The 20522-nt window shown below is 40.9% G+C and overlaps 1 protein-coding gene across 44 annotated transcripts in view; it reads right to left on the reverse strand.

Annotated features, from left to right (window-relative positions):
• Positions 1-20522, reverse strand: part of MAP2 (microtubule associated protein 2) — a 245487-nt gene that overhangs the window by 207886 nt on the left and 17079 nt on the right. For 38 of the 44 annotated variants that reach the window (XM_042021397.1, XM_042021403.1, XM_042021419.1 and 35 more), the window contains exon 2: positions 12314-12398. The exons of 3 other annotated variants lie outside the window; for them this stretch is intronic. Coding sequence is in view for 5 of the 41 variants with exons in the window: in XM_042021411.1 (XP_041877345.1) it covers positions 12314-12398 (85 nt within the window). In the remaining 36 variants the exon portion in view is untranslated. Of the gene's footprint in view, positions 1-12313; positions 12399-19036; positions 19049-20522 lie in introns of those variants that run through there. 3 more of the 44 variants (XM_042021393.1, XM_042021398.1, XM_042021391.1) reach the window with 2 other exon arrangements.

The raw sequence follows: 20522 nt of genomic DNA on the forward strand, positions 1-20522 counted from the left end.
GAAACTTTTGGAATTTCAAACTGTTTGCACACAGTGTGCAAGTAGCTCAGGAGAAGCAAAGGAAAAAGATTATTTTTTTTAATTTCCTCTAAATTATGCTAGTGAAAGCTTCCCATCCTTTTCAGTGTTTGCTTATATTGACCAGTGTTTACTTATATTCAAGCCATCCTCATTATGGTACATAAAATTAAAATTAATTTCTGCAACAATGCTATATGGTAACATTTAATGAAGCCAATCATTAGTATCTGCTGCTGCAGAAAGAAGCATTTCTATTACTAGATAAATTATAAAATACTATTTTTGAAACTTGTCCATCAGACACAAACATTTCAGATTATTTTCTAAATCATCTCCTGTAATAACAGGACAAACTCTGAAAACATTCCTAACTATTTCAGTTTTGTGCAGATCAAATGTAGATCTTTGCTTTCTAGTTTATATTCCATTCCTGGCAATTATTCCATAGATCTCGAGTTTCCCCAGTGGAAATCCCTCCCTTTCTTTTCTTAAACATATCACAGTTTTAAATGGAGATTCTATGCTCAAACCATTACAGGAGTTTCCTTTGCAAATACCAGCCTTCTGGGGAAAGGCATTTTATTCACTCCTTCTGTTCTTCTCACTTTGTTTTGAGGCCACTGAATTCACCATAAAGGGATGTTTGACAACTGCCATGCCCTCTTCCCCAAATGAATACTTTGAAACTACAAAAGATGTCAGTACTTTGGTTGGGATTTTTTTTCCTATGAGAATTTTCAGTATATTATACAGTAGAATAATATAAAGGAAAATATCTCTATGCAGTACAACGGTAGGGTGGCAGAGATGGTCCATAATATCTCCTCAACCTTCTTTTTTATGGCGTCTCTATCAGGTTGGCAATAGATGAGAACAAAGCAGGGCACTCCACCCACATAATACAGCAGAAAGAACCAGATATTCCTCAAAGCAATCACTGAAGAGCTGTGAACCTGATCAGAGTTTTCCTTTCCATTCTCAAATGAGAAGCAATATGAGGAAAGACATCTCTTAGAAGTTTACTTACCTTATATTGTATATATTTAAGTGCTACTTCTTTTATGTTCTGTGCTTTTCTGCAACATACAGGGTTTTTGTCTCTATCATATGCTATAAGTCTCAGTGCTTGGGACAGCTGGGATATTTTACTTAGTAGTAATTTCTTGATCCTTCCATCGTTTTCCCATCAGCACAGCCACTCAACCATTCAGGCAGCCACAATATATTACAGCATCTTATTTCCACCTATCGCCGAATCATCAAAATGATACTTCAAAAGGACACAAAATATTTAAAAGGAACAACAGATGCTTGAAAATAAACAGAGGTAGTGGCAGAATGCCACACCACCATTTCACCTTGTTCCGGTTTGGCCAAATTTAGAAATATATATATACTCTGAGAGAAGGCACAACCACCCCTCCCCCCCACCAGGTTCGGGAAAAAAAAAAAATAAATTTTCCTCGAAGGAAAGTGAAGAAGATAAAACTATTTATTTAACAAGCACACGGGAAAGGAAAATAATGTTAAATGGTAAAATCTCTCGCTGTAGAGGAAAAACCTGGGAAAGTGTTCGAGTCCTCCCTTTGGTCTCCTCGGAGCTGGGGTTTGGGCCGGGGCCAGGCCCTCTGTCTCCGGTGGAAAGTCCTCCCGATGTGCTCTGATGTTACAGCAATCAGGCAGTCCAGTAGAAAAGGGAGAAAATCCGAAATTCCAGAGAAGGAAAAGTTCAGCTCTCATCCTCTCTCCAGAGAACAAGGAACTGCCCAAAAAAACTGGCCAAAAAACTGACTGGCAAAAACTGCCAGCCGGGTGCTTCCTCGCTCCCCCCTGCCCCCAGCTGGAAAAAAAACCTGCTATCTTTATGTGACCTTGAACAAGTTTCAAACTGCTTTGAGAAAGTTTTGCTCAGTTTTTTCTTCCCCCTCTCAGGCTCAGTTCAGAGGCATAGAAAGGCCAATAATTAATTTCTAGGCATAGGCAGCGATATGGGATACACATCATAAGGTCACCCCAAGACACACCTCAAGGCCTTGGTGAGAAGTGCATTGTGTACTGCAAATGCCGTTTTTCAGCCACTGTTTACACCTTAATATGGTCTTCCCAGCATATTACTCTTTATGAAGTTTGATTTCACTTTAGGTGTTATTTCAGAGAAAGCCTCAAAATGTACCCATACAAACTGTTTCAACTCTCAGTTCCCAAAAATGACTGACACTGATGTTTGTCTGGCCTTCTCCCCATACATGCAGCATACACTTCCAAAACTAAAAGAAGAAAAACAAAGAAAAAGAAAAAGAAAAAAAACGCGGAGCAGTGCTACTGCAATATAATCTATGTTGGCACCTACACGACCTCAAACGTTGGGTCTGAAATGCAACCGAAGTAACCCCCCAGCTTTCAGAGCCCTTACCACAACTGTACCCAGCCATCTCACTGCCACCAAGTCACTCTGGCAGCAGAATAGACCAGAACAGAGTCCTGTGTGACAGAATCCTAAGGTGGCTGCTCTGACCACAAGAACCAAAACACATTTGACATCCCAGCAACTCTACAGCTGCAACAGTGCAACATTTGTTCACAACCTAATTGTCTTTACATCTCCATTTATATGCCCACTTCTGGGTCTTGGACTACATCAGGGATCTTTGCATCATAGAGCAAAGAAGGTACACATGATCACCCACATGGAGTTTATATACAAAACAATGACTAAACCTGTCTTTCCAGTACCAGGTGCAATGCAGTGTCCTATTTTTTAGAGCAGAGCTCCAAGACTTGGTTTTTATTCATTTACAAAACTTCACTCTATCAAAAATACAGTTATCTCTTAAAGCCCACAGACCGTAAAATAGCACATGTTCTTATTCAATTTAACTTGTGAAATCCCAAATCCAGTTTTACAACTGATTTTAAATGCATCCGTCATCCAGTGGGCAACATCTGCTGCATATTGCTGAGCTCTGCTTCCACTGTACAGGAAGGGAGTCTGTCACTACCGATGCCAGCTTTGGAACTTGGTTTGTTTTTGATTAGAAGGTGGTCTTGGCCAAACACAGCCAAGTGGCCTGTACACAAGTAAAACTAGCTGTGGCAGTGCAAAGCAAAGCCCAGCAACAACCCAGTCACGCACAAAACTTTTCACTAGCCCTCCCTGCAAAGCTGTCTTCTCATCTAGCTCCCACTGCCATGAAAACAATGATAAGGGGATTAAATAACAGATGTCTCACTGCTTTTCTCTCCCCACCCTTAAAATGTAACTATCTGGCCTGATTTACATTTTAAAAAAAGCATCCTTGTTTGCCACCATATAGTACGTCTGGTGATGTCAACAGTTTCAGGCAAGTCTGTGATTTAAAGATCAAGGGGAACTCAATGCAGCGTTTGAAGGGGAAAAGAATTCTCCCTTTCAAATGAATATAAAATATAAACTCTTTTAGACTGACATAAATTTAATTAAACCCTGCAATAGGTTAAAACATCATAACATCACAAATATCCGCACTGGGTGTCCAGGGCTGTCTGGCATATTTAGGCTACTGTGCATCATTTATTACTCTTTGACCTCTCTTTTCAGGAGCATCCAGATATGTGCTATGGTTCTCAGCCTGTGGGAATGCCAGGACTATTGAACAGTATGGGACCAAAAAACCAACACTGTGGGAAAGAAGGCACTGGAATAGGGAGACATCATAGCAAGAAAACCCAACCCAATAAACAGAACAGTCCATAAAGGAAAAAGTGAAAAATTTCAATGTAGAAGGGAAATAACTACTGCAGGTCCTATGATGTCGTGGCCGGTGAACATACACTACAAGGACAGAGAGTTTTCAGTAAGACAAGTCCCTAGTACCACAAGAACCATTTCATGTTAGGGTGACCAGAAAGGCTTCTCCCAGGATGCATTGTTCTGTGATGGTAATCTATCCCAGTTTGGACTTCCCGGTTGGCTGTTAGCCTCTACCCTTCGTCACTCCCCACCCCTCATCACTCCCCCAGAGCTTCCCCATTGGTCCCCATTCCCTAGTCCTACCTTTTCCCCGACCCTAGATAAAACTGTGAGTTTCAGGATCATGCTCGTATTTGCCTCTGCCACCTTCGACAGTGTAGCAGCAATAAATGCTCCTGGCGGAACGCACGCAAATGCCCTTCTCAACTCTTTGCTACCGACTGTATTACTGAACCCACCTGTGCTTCTGTGGGGGCACGCGGGACCCCACGGAGCTGGGTAGGGACAGTATTACTATGATAAGGAATTATTTCAGTAGAAAAATGCACCACAAGGGTTAATTTGAGAGAATGGGTATGGTACAATGTAGTGAGCAGCTGGTACGACATCATAGCTCATTACCTACCAAGGCTAACACAAACACCTCGCACCTGGTCCTCAGTCATTTTGGGCAGAGTTTACAGTTCTGCTATTAACACTGGAGCTGCTGCAACCCACTTCTTAAAAAGTACCATTAGCCAAAGTCCTACATTTCCAGCCCTACCGACAGCAAGACCAGCTCAGGGGAGAAGCCACCTTCTGCAGCCCTTGAAAGGCAGATGCTCTCCTTAAAGGGAAGTACATGTTCAAGTTGGGGACAACAGAGAGCAGACACTTTACTAATGTGTGGGGACAGCAGGGCATGGCTGTAACTCTGGATTAATCAGGGTTCAGCTCTCCTCCATCCTTGTCTTACTCTGATGTCCAGAACAACATCTTGCTACAAATAATTATGCTGCCTAACCTAGGCAGCCTCCCTTGCAGCACACACACAGTTCCTGCTGCAGCATGAATAGTTTTATAGCAAGGACACTTAGCTTCAGCATCCACTTAAGCCACATTAAAACTTAAGCCCCAATTTCAAGCATCACAAACATTTCTCAGCCTTGCTGCAACTCCACAGACTCCACTCGACAACTCTTTGCACATACTAAGATTTCCACAGGGCTGAATTAAAAAAGGGGAAGCTCTGCTTTAGGAGCAAAACATCTTCAATTTCAGTAAGAAAAACAGTAAATAAATGCCCTGGGACAGATCAGAACACACCCTAAATACTGATAAAGTTTGGGGCTTGCTGCCCTCAGTGACATTCTGTCCTGAATTAGCTGCTGAAATCCAAACTGATTTTATTCTCTGTTCTTTTGGCGCATAGACAGTTCTGACAGCCCATTAATGTTGCCTTGTTTATCTCTTCGTCATGACTTCTCATCTGGACAAATACTATTTTTGGTTCTTTTTAATTGTGTATGCAGTTTTCATTACCACCAGAAGGCACTTCAGAAGGATTAACAATAATTTCTGTACTCATTTGATGGACACTCTGCTTTGCTCTCCACTCTGTTTAGAAACGAGAAAAAAAGTACTGATTAATGATCATCAACTAACCACCAGGCTTCTCACAGGAATTGTATTATTGTCTCATTTACAACAACATTTATACCCTTAAACCCAACTGGCTTCATGGATTATGGCTCCAAGAAAATCAGAATAACAGAGGCCCAAAGAAAATTACCTATCTCCTTGGACAATAAATCTTCTCACAAACTTGGGATGTATATTTGGCACAGTTCTGTCAGTCCTAGTCAAGAACATCAAAATCTAAAACTATGTTTATCAGCAGAATATATGTTCACCTGTGCGGACACACAGTTTATTTAAGGTATCAGTAATATTCTAAAGGACTGTAAATCTAAGCAATCAGTAGTTCTATAGGGCATTCTTGTAAGAAACACCCTAATATTTTCAGACTTTTACCCAGTATGGAGGAAGAAACCTGTCATTCAGTCAGCCTTAAATAATGATATTTAAACATGTAAGCAGCATGTCTGGCTTTATAGTGGCAGCAATAATATACTTGGGATTTCAGCCTTTTAGAACATATTTAATTGTGCAAGCAAACACAAAATCCTAAAGCCAATGAGTTCCACTCATTGTTCATTATTTCCTACACAAACCTCACCCATAGTACAAAGGCAGTGAAACAAAGCTACCATAGCTGAACTAAGCAATTAATAGCAGGAAAGAAGCAGCAAAACAGAAACAGCAATACAGCAAATGAAGGATTATTTCATGCAAATGCAATTCATTTAGTATCATGACACTAAAAAATTATGTTTTGTTTACCATTCACAGACCACTTCTACTGGCTGTAGTATACTGGTTTTTTTGTATCTTAATATAGTAATAGTATTATATTTAGTATCTTAATATATCAATAGAAATAAACTTATCATCCTGTTGAGAGAAGATTAGTGGTATGCAACAACTCGCCAAGTATGAAAATAAAATGCTATCAGACAATTTTTTTCATACCAGACATGTCATGGAGCTACAGATGAAATCAGGACCTCATCTGAGTCATGCTGCATCAGAAATACTGTAAGAACTTCTGAAGACTTTCTGATTTAAAGACACCAAACACACCCCTGATCTCTCAAGGGGAGCAGCACAGCTCCCAGCTGTTCCTGCAGGGAGGACAGAGAGGTGAAGGTTGAGATTCCAATACACAAGCACCTCCCAAACCTCCCAATTCCTCCTCCCACACAAGCAAATCACACACCACAGCTGCTGTCTGGGTCAATACGCAAATACTACATATTTGGGAAACCCCAAAGTATGTATTTTTGATACTGACCAAAGCAATGTTAGCAGGATAGGAAAGAGACCACAGGGGAGAACTAATTAAACATCTCTACCCAGACACAGATGTTTTGTTCATTTTCTTGTTGGTTTAGCTGGCTTTGGTTTGCTTCTTCAATGTTTCTTTGTCTGTGTGTGATCCACCTACTAAATAAAAATGCAAAAGACTTACCAACCCTCACTGTATAGTAATAACACTGGGACAGTAGATACAAACAAACATTTTACTCCCCAAGAACATACTATTAGTGAAAAGTAAAGTGGTCCTAGCTCAATTCCTGTAGTTTAAGCAAACAGCCCCTGAGTTGTTAAACAACATACTGCCTTATAGGCAATGGTGCCTGTAAGACCTCTAAAGCAAAGTTTAGATTTCCTACTCCATCTCCCTTTCTCATTCACCAAGACAGATGGAAAGCAAATGTATCTAGAGAATCATCATTATGATCCTTCTCCAAGACAGAGAAGCAACAAGATTTGTTCAGGAAATACATTATGGTAGATTTTCTCACACTCCATTTTGCAGTACATGTGAAGCTTTCAGCACCAGAGAAATTATACTGATTAATTTTGTCTGATCAGAACCTACCAGATAAAATTTCAGAGGTCAGTGAAATTCTGCTGTTAGAGTGATGGTTACACAAATACGAAGTTCATATATTCCCAAGCCATACACATTTGCTAAGGGATACTGTGCAGGGCTCAGAGAGCCCAAGCCCAGTAATGCACTGGAATGAAGAGATCACTGTGAAAGCAAGAAATCTTACTAATAGTCTGATATTAGCCACAAATGATAGGTGCTGTTTATCTCAAACACTTTTTAAGAGCTTATGAAAGATGTTTTCAATAATTAAAGAAACACATTTTTTAGTCTAAGCATTTCCATAGCAGATTCCCAAGGTGGTACTGAGATGCAAACCAGAAGCTGGTGTTGCTCCTGTTTTTCTCCCAGGTTCATTCACTTTCCACACTCCACCTCATAAAAGTCAGTCTTAACCAGGCAGAAGACATTTAACCTTGGCACAAGTAATAACAACAGCCAGCAGCTTGAACTTAGTAAAAACATTTGTCACCCACAGACTAGCTGGAGCAGGAAAAATGCAACCTACAATCAGTGGGCACATTCTGATACTCAGAGAGAATAGCTGCTGTGCAGAATCAGCTGGTTTGACCATGAATTGTCCATGGGTCATGTGGTTGTTCAGCAGCTGAATTGTTAAGTGTTGTGAACAAAACCACCCTCTTCCTATCTTTGCTATGAACTTCCGATGACCCATTTGGGCCTCTGTGCCCTCTCTCTTCAGGAAAAACAATACAGCTCCTTCTCTGTCACTTAAAATAGACTCTTTGCCGGGCCAGGAACATCACATAGAAGAGTTCCTTTTAATAAGCAGCTAGGGTATACAAATATAGGAGTGGAAAAAACTAGTCTGCTTTGGAAAGCTAGTTTTGTATATCCACTGATGTTCCTTTGCTGTTCTTCGCAACTCCACCATATCTACACGAAATTATTGTTCAACACCTTACAGCAAACCCTCCAAACCAGAACGCCAGCAGAGCATGAGCTGATATGGGAGAAGGACTTGCACACCTGCTTTACTGTATCTGTAACACTCAAAGTCAATGCTAGAACTCAACCCATAGGTCACACAAGAGCTGACTACTCTCAAGCACATCTGATCCTCCTCATCAGTTTCCATTCAAGAGGCCACAGTCTTCACACAGATCTAGAATCACAGAATGACACAGGCTGGAGGAGCCTCTTGAGGTCTCTTGTCTATGCATCTGTCTCAAGCAGTTCACCCAGACCTCATCCAATTGAGCTTCAAAATACCTCCAGGACTGAAGAGTCTACAACCACCCAGAGTCTCTGTTCCAATGTTTGACCACCTTCATGATACAAAAGTTTTTCTTGTATCTACCTGGAATTTACCTGTTTCAACTTGTATCCTTTGCCCTGGCTCCTTCATAGTGCACTTCAAGAAGAGTTTGGCAGCACCTAATACCCTCTCTACCCACAAGGTAGCTAAAGGCAGCATTGAAACTCCTCCATAACCTCCCCTCTTGGCAGATGGAAGAAAAACATTTCCAGATGGAAGAAAAACATTTCCCTCTGTGTTTCTCCTCAAACCTTGTTGTCCCCTTAATCACCCATTGGACTAATTCCAGTACACAACAATGTTGTTTTTACACTGGAGAACCTCAAACTGGCCATACTATGCCCTACTCATACTTAGCTGTGATTCCAGAGCTCACCTGTCTGAAGGGTGGATTGTAGCACTTTTCAGCTAAAAAACAATGCACCTGTGTGCAACTGAGACAGGAAAGCACTACAATTCTGCAGAGTGGCACTCCCAAAATCAGATATAAGATAAGATGCTTACCAGAAATTCTGATTTACTTTGTCAAACCTTTGCTCTTAACTTACTTTGCAGTGAGACCTCTGTTCCCATTATGTTTTGGAGATTCAACGCTTTTCCTCTGTCTGGAAAGCAAGAAACACCATGATGCGATGTATTACATCTGAACAAAAGTATTTTATGGCTACAACTCCAGCTTAGAGCTAAATCTTACTAGGAAATAGCACAGTGGCTCCCAATGACACATTATACCACTGTTACGGCATTTCCCAGAAATGCAGTGGCACATGTGGAGTTCACGTCTATCCACCGCTGCTTGCTGTGACAGACTGTATTTCTCACACAAAAAGGAGCAATCATTTGAACTCTCAGTGATCAGACTCCCTACCAAGAAGAAAACATACTAAAACTTCACTGAACGACTCAGAAAACTGAGCCTGAGTGAAAGAGAAAACCCTCACTAGCTTCTGAAAACAAACTTGAGTCTCTGTGCAGCAAAAGTGTCTCAATGGCTGGAGAGGTTGGTCTAGTGGAGGGGTTTCCAGCCACTGGGAGCTGGCAGAAGGGGGTTTTACCCCTCGCATGCCGACACAAAGAAGCCCGGAGGTCAACACTGAAACCCCTCTGGAAGGCAGCACTCAGTGCCCAACACACAATGAAAATGGGTTAGAGCTCCTCACCCAAAAGGGGCTATATCTTCCTGTTGCTTTTAAGCAGGCACGCAGGCAAAGGCAAAGAAGTAAAGAGAGGGAACTCTCCGTATGTGTTCCACGCAGGCTTATTCCCCATGAAAAGACAGGGACAAAGAGGCCAATTGCTGGGAGGGTCTAGGGATCTTACACTGGGTACAGAATAGTTGGGGAAAGGGATCTGAGCCAATGGGATAGAGACAAGCAGGTGGGATTGACAGGAAGGGAACCAATGGGAACAACACATAGGAGGGACTCAGGGAAGGATCCAATGGGGCGTCAAGGAACAAGGAACTTTCTAGAACTAATACATATAAAGAAGGAAGATGAATATACATAACTTCATACATAAAACAAGACGACAAAATATTAACCCATCAGGGGAAAACATGCAAAAGGCAAAACAAGGGAATCATGGGTTCTCACCATGACTGCAAAGTTACATGCTAAACTTGGGTCGATAACCACCACAGCTGGTTGTCTGAGTTCTCCTCAGGACAAAGAGTAGCTGCAGCCACCTGCACCGCTACAGTCTAGTGTCATGCAATCCATTTAGTTAAATAAAATTCTGTAAAAGGAACACATTTTAGATATTTATGATCCCTCATCTGAAGTGACTGGAATCCTCTAAAAATAAAGGATGTAATTAAGCAGCCACGATATCTTTAAGCAAATCACTGTCATCTTTTGGTCAGAGAGTGAAATCTAAGAACTCCATCTAATTCTATCAGACTTTTCAGGACAACCACTCAAACCTGCACACACAAACTATGCAGCTGCTGCCAGCAAGCATCTCATCTCCGGCATAGACGCAAGTCAAGGCTAAATCTGCAAAGACCTAGTAACAAGAGAGGGTACAAAACTACAGGAAAAATTCCTAACCTGCCAGCAAGAAATTAAATGACCCATCCAGTTATAAATTACCACAGGTCTATAGCAGCAGAGAACGCCCTTGATTGTCACATGGCCCATGTAATCCTAGCCAGCAAGGGCAAAGCCCTGAAAGTACTCTGTCTACAAAACAAAGGAACACATCTTCCTGCAATTACAGGTTGGACCAAACGATTTTGTTTTCAATTCACCCACTCATCCCCACCAGTTTCTCCAAGTCTTTTAAACTCCCTTCCCAAGATGTCACGAAACTGCAAAGGGACCAAGCATTAGCTAAGGTGTCCACTTGCAGGTGCTGCTAGTGCCTCTGATCACAAGCAGTTCCAAAGGCTCAAATGCAAACACTTACCCTAAACAGAGAGCTGCTTTTAAACTGCAAGAAAGATTTTAAAAAAATAAACACAAATCTGGCCTTCCCATACTGCCTACAAAAGAAAATGCATTGGTAGCTCTCCAGTTACTACTCCCCAGCCACCATAAACACACTATCTCCTACTGGGGCTGCTTCCCCACAAGCTGTCAATCCAGCTACTTACAGGAATTTGTTGAACCAAGCTAAGGTAGCACAGTTACTCAGATCACCAGACTGGGAGAGAGAGCCTGCAGCACAGTTGTCTCAGCCAGGAACGGGCATCAGTGGCTGAAGCAGTAACCTCTGCCACAAGCACAAGAGCTCCAAGAAGTGGACAAACAAAAAAATATTATTTTGGGAGGTATTACCGCACTGCCTATCTGCAATAGCTTTCCCTAGGCCTCACTCACTGTGCTGCTTCACCCAACCCTCATGCAAATAGCCTGCATGAAATTCCATGATGGTGCAATCCAGCTGCTGAGAGACAGAAAGCTGGGTAACAAGATCCATTATCCACACAGCTGGCCTCTTCAGTGGTAGCATCAGCAAAGATGCAAAGGTCTGAATGGTCACACGCCTCAAATGGAAACATATGCTCGCCCTCCAGGAATTGATTCAGTTATTGATGGAAAAATATTTGTGCATGAGTTCATTAAATGCTATTTCTCCATCTTTGAGGCCTGATGAATAATGCAAACAAGGATTCACAACTTATTCAAAAACAGCAAAACAAACACTAAGATCTGTTATTTAGAGAGGATTGTTTCAGCAACTCCACCCCAAAGTGCTAGGCTGGAGTCTCCAGGTCTGCCTCTCCATAGGGCAGTATCTCAAGTGTTGCACTGAAGCTGCATGTTTACTACTCCTGTTCCTCTGTGCTTCTAAGACTATTCATTCAGCTTCCAGAACAGGACAAAAATTCATTTTCAAAACAGAGACACGTAAACTAACTCTTCATATTAAATTCTTTTTTTTTTTTTTTCCCTTCAGGAAACTGTGCATGCAGTATGCCAGACACTATTGCTAATTTGCCAAATAAATTCACTCAAAGAGAGAATTATTGCAAAGCAGACTGGAATGACTTCCTGAAAATCACTTGGGTTTCATGCAAGGCATTGGTTCTACTGAAGGCAAAGGAAGAAGGGGGAATGGAAGGCGTGCAGAAACACAATGGAGTCACGGCTTCCCAGAGCAATCCACTCCTTTTTAAAGCACTCCAGTGGAACCAGAATGGCTCTTTCCAGAGCACACTGCGGGGATCACGATCTGTATCCATAAACATGCATCCATATGGCACTGTCGCAGCATGCTGTGTGATGAAGAAGCTAGCCCTCACTAACAGCCATGGCATGCAGGGACACAACCTTAAACATACCTGTGTCTCTAGCGGGGCAGACAGATGCGTGCCAGGACTTACCAACACGACCCAGGAGCCTCACTTCCCAGCACTTGCAGCAGAGCTAGAATTTGGAGACACACAGATTGTTTGCAACTACAGGAAGGCTAAGCATGCTTTATGAAAACAATAACAACAAAACAAAACAGGCATTTTAAAAAGTAAAATTTCAAGTGGCAACAGCAAAACTGAATTTCACCTTTTGAGATGGCAGTTCTCACCACAGAGATCCAACCCCAGATGACAGACTGCTAGGAATTTTTTTATCTGATATAATCTAAATATAACAATTTTTTTTTTGTTATGATATGGTTAAAGAAATCTACTCAGGGGAATATATCTGAAGCCAACTTTCAATTGGCAAATTTTTCTTTTTTCTTTAATTGCCAAGTTACTATTATCCTGTAATCCCTAAAGATACTAAAAGCCCTTATGATGGAAACACAGTCTTAACCACCAAAAAAAAGAATTCTGATACTTGAGCACACTCAGTTTTTTTGGTTGACACCAGATGTCAAAGTAGTTGTAATTCCTGATTTTCTAAAGTTGCATATCCTTTGTCAGAAAAACTACTTGTCTCCAAGAACAAAACAAAAGCTCCTGTGTTAGCTGGTCTTCATCACTACAGTCACCTGATCCAGGAGACAAACCATGACTTTTCTGGTTTTAGACACTGAATCAAATTTATTAAAAAGAACTCCATTTAGAGCAGCAAAACCCATTTCTACAGAATGCTTATTTTCATGGTGATAGCAGAGATGAGAACAGGGGGTGAAAAAAGAGAAGGAGTCATTGCAAGCTCATTAGATAACGTGAACATAATGAAAATACACTGAAGATAAATTTAATGAGCATTAGGAAAAGTAAACTGAGCAACAAGTTCACATGTTCTCTTTCTCTCAAAACAAAAACTTAACTATGACCACTAAAGCCTTTTTCCTCATTCCATCTCATGAGCTGAAATAATTACACACTTTTTGAAGAGGAACGTTGTTCCTGTACTCAAGACCTAAGAGTTTTTATCTTCTTTGGTCTTATTTAAACTGCATGGAGGGAATGAGGACATCAACATCAAGGCCAAAGTCCTCTGGCACAACTGGGAGGAGGACAACAGGTTCCTCAGCCAGGTGGCACCTGGGCAGCCTGAATGTCTACCTCAAACAGCTCCATGCAGTCACCTACTCAGACACTGAGCTGCTCAGAAAGGGAACATTTGACTTAGATTACATATGAGGGAACAAATTGCATGGGCAGTAGCCAGCCGCCATGAGCTGCACATGATTTAATGGGCCTGTGTAAAAAGAAATTCAGGACTTGTATGCATCCCAATTCCCACTACATTTCACTCAGATCCTTTTGAAAATACCAGCCTTATAGGTTTTGGCCCCTACATCCACACCTGCAAGCATGTGGAATGCAACAGATCACTTCAGAGAAGGGCCAAACACTTGTACTCATTTTCTTTGAGGATCTAGATTTTTCAGACTAGCAGGAAAGATGCCATGCTCTAAAGCTGTTCTACAATCTGAACTATACAAACTGTTGTTGACATCAGAGATCCAATGAACTTAGAGATGTATCACCTTATGATATGACATATCACAAAAGAGTAGAAATTTTTGGTTTGAAAGACAAGTAACATTAACAAAAATATCTCCTGCAGCATTAATTATAATGAGAAGAACAAAGAAGAGCATGTTGAAAACTGGGAGCAAGCCACATTATCTATGAGGCACTGTGTCAGCACAGTAGTTTTACTCCATAGTGAGTGCTGAGGAGTTTTGGGCCCATCTCTCCCTGACAGAGGTTCAAAAAAGTAAAGTCAAGTCGTTACATATCAGTACATCATAGAAAGCTGCTAAAGAAATGCACAAAAGGAGCTTGCTACTCTCGGAAGGAAGCTGAGAGTCTCAGCTGTACCTCTGTTCCAATCAGCCACTCCATGAACTTTTCTCACAAGAGAATGTTTTCTGAAAAAATAAATACATCCTTTGATTAAGTAAATTGTGAGGACTTAATCTGCAATTCCACAATCGCCAAGGGACTCAAGGACCAATCTCTTTGGTGTTTCATCTACAGTAATTTAATAACTTACATTTTAAGACCAACGGCTTACAATGAAGATACCAAGACAAATCTTGACTATATTATTCACCCTAGTGCCACTAACTGAAAGGCACTACTAGGCCAATTTAAGCAAACAAGACCTAGAAGTCCCAATACCTGCTTCAATGATTAGTACAACAGGCTGGTTTTGCTGCTGGGATCAACAGCTCCATAGCTAACAGCTTCCACCAGCAAGCAGGTTCAGGTCAGGCTTGCGAAAAGAGGCAAAACCAAGTATGTTCCTCCATTCACATTCCAATTTGCTAAAAGTCACTACACAATTTAAATCCCTGCTCTTACAGAGACATGCAATATAAGGTGAGCCTCACGGATTCCCACATTTCTGCTATTCTAAACACTGTGTCCTCAGCTCCATTTGGGGCTAGATTTTTTAGTTTGTTTTCTTCCAATATCTCCTTCCTTTGATTGCTTGGAACTGAGTTGGTCATTACTATTTCAAATAATGTTGCCCCAGCTCTGCAGCATCTCAGAGCACTGAACAGCAAAGCACTCTTTTAATGTAGAGTGCACTTGATAACAAGATTAATAAAAACTACACAGCATCTTTAGAGGGCCATCTTATATCAGCCTAGCAAGAGGACCAGAATGGAGAGCAACCAAACAGTTCTATGAGTCCTGGCAGTTCTAAGCCTCTTCTCCTATGAATCAAAGTGAACAGCCATAGACAGTCTCTACTTCCAGGCCACACTGTGCACTGCCAAATATTTAAAAAGTCACTGTCCTCTTTTAAAGAATTCAAAATTATCTGAACATTACTTACACATCTGTCATAATTAATTTTCTACACATAGAATCTCTTGATAAAAAGAATCTTCTTTAGATTTGGTTACCTAAATAAAACATTATGTTGGGCAGATCAATATACTGTTGTAAAGCAAATGGTTTATGTAGGCTGGTGACAAGCATCCCTCACCATATAAGGCATAAATATAAGTGTGAAAATTAATTTCTCTCCAACCACTACAAGAAATAAGGTTTCATCAAGGATGAAAAAAGCAGCATAACTGCTAAAAACTTTTGAGATTTGCCTCTGTGGAAAATTATGGATGTTTGTGCTAATTTTCAAGTTTTCTACCTATAGATCATTAAATATAAGGCAAAAAATATTTAGTTTACAGGTGAAAGGGTGCAACTTCAATGCTTTGATGCAGATACCTGAGCACTCTTTTCACAGCAACTGTGAGTATGAGTAATTCAGCTGGAAATTGTGAGAAAGTGATGAACGACTTGTAGAGTTCTCCAACTGGTTTTCTATGCATATGCTCCAGTTGATAAAATACAACTTATGTAACTAGGACAAGGCAATTGAGCAATAAAGACAGCACAGGAAATGCCATTTCTGCCGTTAACCAAAATACTTTTGTGGCATTTACATTCTCAGAGAACCACTGGGAAAGTCTGTTCCTTTTTTTCTTCCTTTCTTGAGAACAGAAGCACAAGTGTTTATAAAGTCAGTAACACCTCCTTTTTTTCTCCACCCACATGGATTTGGCAGCATATCCCAGTATTTTGTGATGTCATCTTTGAAAAACCTGCATTGCATTGCTCAAGGCCTCAAGAAAACCAAAATAATTGAATGACACGCTGATTTGAGACCTGCCCTTTTCTCCTCTATGTGCTCTGCACTCAAAGAGACGTGGTTCCCCCCCTGAACCTGGCCCCAATTCAGCTGCTGATTGGAGCTGGCTTATGGGATTAATATTCATGATACAAACTAATGAACATTTATGAATCAGAAGTCTGTATAGGCACCTGGACAATGCACGGTGTTATCACCAATGCATGTGGGAACAGCATTAGGGCTTTAAGAACCTGCACCAAAATAATACTCTTGAGATCAAAACCATGAAGGAAATAACAAATCACCCAGACATCTTTGGAGGACAGAGGGACTATGAAGTGCTGTTTCTCCTAAAAGGCAGCACTCCCCTGCCTGCCCACACTAGTTCAGGAGGCAGGGCAGAGGAGGTGGCTGCCACTTCTATAAGCATTCACTGGCAACTGTCAGTCCAACCAAAGGGACAAAGACGCACACAACAAAGACACACAACCACCTACTTCAGACATAACAGTGGAGTCTAGGACCACAGAACACAGACAAAATGCTCAGTTCAAGCATTCCTTTCCTCTGTAGATCCCTTGGCATCAACATAGTTCTCCCTTCATATTTAGGAGCCAGTTTCAGAGCAGACTGAAACCTGCCTTTTTTATAATATACCTAAAATTTTGAAATTTATACCCACAGATTCTCTCCTAACAGAGGCTGTTCTGAGCAAAGGATGAGTTTTGCCCCAAAGGCTTGACAGCTCTGACGACAGTGCCACAGCAGGGTATGCACTGTTTAAAGAGCAGGAAAGGGAATAACCACACTTCAGGTGCTAACCGTGCAACAGTCAACAAGCACAGACTCCTTGTTATCCCTAATGAACAGGCTGGGACCTCACAGGCATGCACTGATGCCACAAGATATCTGTTTTTTGCTAAAGGAGAATGGCCTCAACCAAAACTGGAAAAAAAACACCCAAAACCAGATTTTGTCTTTGACTGGAAAATGCCAAAATGAAACTTTGATACAGTAACTAAAAAATCCCTAACGTCTAACAATTCGTAATTCAGGCACAGATTTCACTTATACCTAAAAAGTAAATACTGATTGGTGGTGTTTAAGCAGGTGACCTTCCAGTAGCACATCAAGATTTATAAAGCATGCTAGCTGTTTTACTGGAAAATAACTCTCAAAATAAGATTTCCGGAGATTACAGTCCAGGCTTAACTGTTGTCCTATCAAGTCTGTAGAATACCATACAAAGAAAGAGTGAATAGAAACGTTGGTTACCTTTGAAACACTGCAGTTTCAGACCCAGCACAAACTAATCTCTCTCTCTCTGCTCCTTGAATGAGTATGGGGAATTACAAGGTAGAATTGGGTTGTGAGCTGTAAAACCTGCCAGCAGAGGCACACGGCAGAACAAAGGAGCACATGGCGGTACGGAGAGGCTTGTCTCCACCGGACCCTGGGGGGAGGAAGTGAAACACGGCAGACCCCTATGGAGAGGAGCCTGCCGGGAGCTGACAGATGAGTGAACAGCGAGTGATCACCCCATAGAAGGACATTGAGAAAGTGTTGCTGATGTGGCAACATGGGATAGGTCACGCCATATAAGGAAATACTGTGCCTTGGAAAAGTGTATAAAACCAACTCACTCCTTTGAATAAGTGATTCAGATTCCTTGCCGGTCTGGGTCTGTTATTCAATCGCCGACAAATGAGTACAGAACAAAACTCACATGAATGCTCACCTGCATGCATATTCACAGATCTATGTTTTTAGATTAATTTGCCAACTTTTGTTCATGGTCCAAACAGGTAGGATGTCTCCCTCATCCTTCCCAAAAGTCACCATACAATACATGAAATAATGTACAAGTGACACTGAAGGATCTGCACTTTCTTCCTTTAAAAAAAGCATCTAAAGCTGGCAGGCCACTGATTTTGTTATCGGTTACACTTGCTCTGCAAGGAATCCCTTCATAAATCCCAATACATCAGTAATTAAGCCATAATTTTTAGCAAGGTCTCTATGCTGCTCACTTGTAGGACAGTCTAGAAAATTACAGAAAGAACATTAACAATCATATCCAAGTTACTACTGTCCTTCTCACAAGCTTTGTAGAGAATAAATGAAAGCTATTGGTTTGTTACCAAATGGGTGCTGCACTAACTTTACCAACTGAATATAAAGCAGCCTTTAATTCTTATGAGGATTTTAGGTAAAGAATGTCTCAGTAGGAGACAACAACTTCCCACAATATTTAATCTGCCTTTGGAAACTCTTTCAATGGAAGATGATAATACATGTTTCTTTTCAGTGAATCAAACAGGCTCTAGATTACACATCACCATTTTCTATCCTTTATTCCTGCTCTCCTATTGAATTCATAGTGAAATCCCAGACTCGATCTGCTGTCCAGGGCCCTTGGTAAAATCGTGCATGACAGCTCCCTTCCTTAAGGAGAGTAAAGCTGGCAATCATGAAGAAGGGGCAGTCAATAACTAACTCATGTAAGCACAAGTTAACTATTGGGAGACAGCAAATGTTAGTTCAGACAGAAGATGTTGATTACAAAGCCTGAGAAGCCGAATTCACCCTAATCTTGTCAAGATAGAGGGGACAAGGATCATCTCAGAGACTGCTGAATCATTCCTCAAAGGACTACACATGCCCAGGGAGAAAGGTGAAAAGTTCATGAGAGGATGACTACTGGTCTTCATCAGAAAAGACCCCCGAGGAAGAGGAGAGATCTTCCTCAGCGCGACCACCAGGAAACACAGCGCATGCATGACCCGTATGCTAATGACTTCCGAGAACTAATTTGTATAACCACACCTGTCCCACGGAATGTGATGAATATTCATAACTTAACCCTTAATACTGTGTTGTAGGGAGCACCGGTGTGTGTGTTTGGAGGAGCGATCCCCACACACCCGGCGCGCCGAATAAAGCAAATACCCACTTCTCTGACTCTGTCTCTCAAGTGTCTCCTGGCCCGGTTGTGGCATGATTCAATCAAGAACCTGAGCCTCACAACCAGACCTGACATCAGCCTCTCCTGCAACAGGAAGTAGAACACAGAACCTTCCCCTTCACAGAACAAGAAACAAAACCTATTTATTCCATCTAAGGTTCTCACAGTTATGATTCATGCAACCAAGCAACTGAGGGAAAAGGACTAAGGGGCATACTTATCAATATATACTGTAGAAATCATCTCAGCTTGGCAAGTAGGGCAAAACAGGACTCTAATAAGATTATTTAATAGTTCTTTTCTTGTCAGTTGATCATAAAGATTGTTATAATATGAATGTTCATATTTCAAAAGACATGTACAGGTTATTCTATCATTCTTTACATTTTAGAGTTTTCTACTGAACTGAGAGAGATTACATATACTTTATTACACACCATATTTCTCACAGACTATCCACAGATGTTCTTTACAATTTGTTTCCTCGGCATAGCACTACATTATTCTTATTGTGTAAGTCATTGCTGTCGTATGAAAAGCTTCCTATTTATAGTTTTTCTGTATGTGCAGGAGCTATAGCCCTGGCATGTGAATGTAGTATGCAGAAGGGTTTAGTCATTCATGCACATCAGTGCTGAACTGAAATGATTGCAAAACTGAATGATGTAGTGTTGACTGCTGGTAAAACATATTTCACTTGAAAACTGTCCAGGTGACAGCTCTCATGTATTGGCTGTCACATCCCTACTGTTGACACTGTTTCTGTTTAACACAGTCCAAGTATTAGACTCCAGTAGTATTTGTATATTAAGTTCCATTCAGCTCAGTGGAGTCATATATGTGCACACATAGACATGCACATGTATAAACAGTTTTATGAGTAGGATGTACAATGAAAAGTTTACTGAAAATCAATAAAAGGATCAATGTATGGAATATCCTTGGGGAACTTCACAGCAATGCAAATCAGTTCTGTAAGAAAATTTTAATATCCATAGCACTTTGGGGGGGAAAAAAACTTCCTGAAGAATTTTTCTAATAAAAAAAATGGCATTATGAAGCAGGACTAATTCTGTAGTAAATAACTGAGTTGGTTTTAAAGTTTCACAGAAATGCAGTAATTCTCTACAAAATCGTCAGATTCAGGATTGGACACTTGTAGAAAATCATCTTTATTTTAGTCTCTTCCCCAAATGGAAAAAAAAAAATTAAATCCCTGAGTCATAGCTCAAGATTCACAAATACAGGACTTAAAGTAGACCATTATATGACTCCAGGAAACTGCAGTATCTATTTGCTTAGAATAAATGTCAGCATTAGCCCAGCCAAGCATTTTCCAGTATATCAAATGACATTTTATAAAGATGCACTTTTCCAGCTGACTAACAGCATGATTTCACCAGTTGTCACCATAAAAAATCTACATGGCAAAACCAAAATTGAACAACAGTTTTTTCAGTATGGAAAAAGGAAAACAAACATCTGCTTTGCTTTTTGCCTCCCTAGTTAATATATTAAGCTAGACAATGTGAAAA

Source organism: Corvus kubaryi, unplaced genomic scaffold (assembly GCF_017639235.1).
Source record: "Corvus kubaryi isolate FWS band 111438036 unplaced genomic scaffold, C.kubaryi_AGA036_p1.0 37142, whole genome shotgun sequence".
Taxonomy (NCBI): Eukaryota; Metazoa; Chordata; class Aves; order Passeriformes; family Corvidae; genus Corvus; species Corvus kubaryi.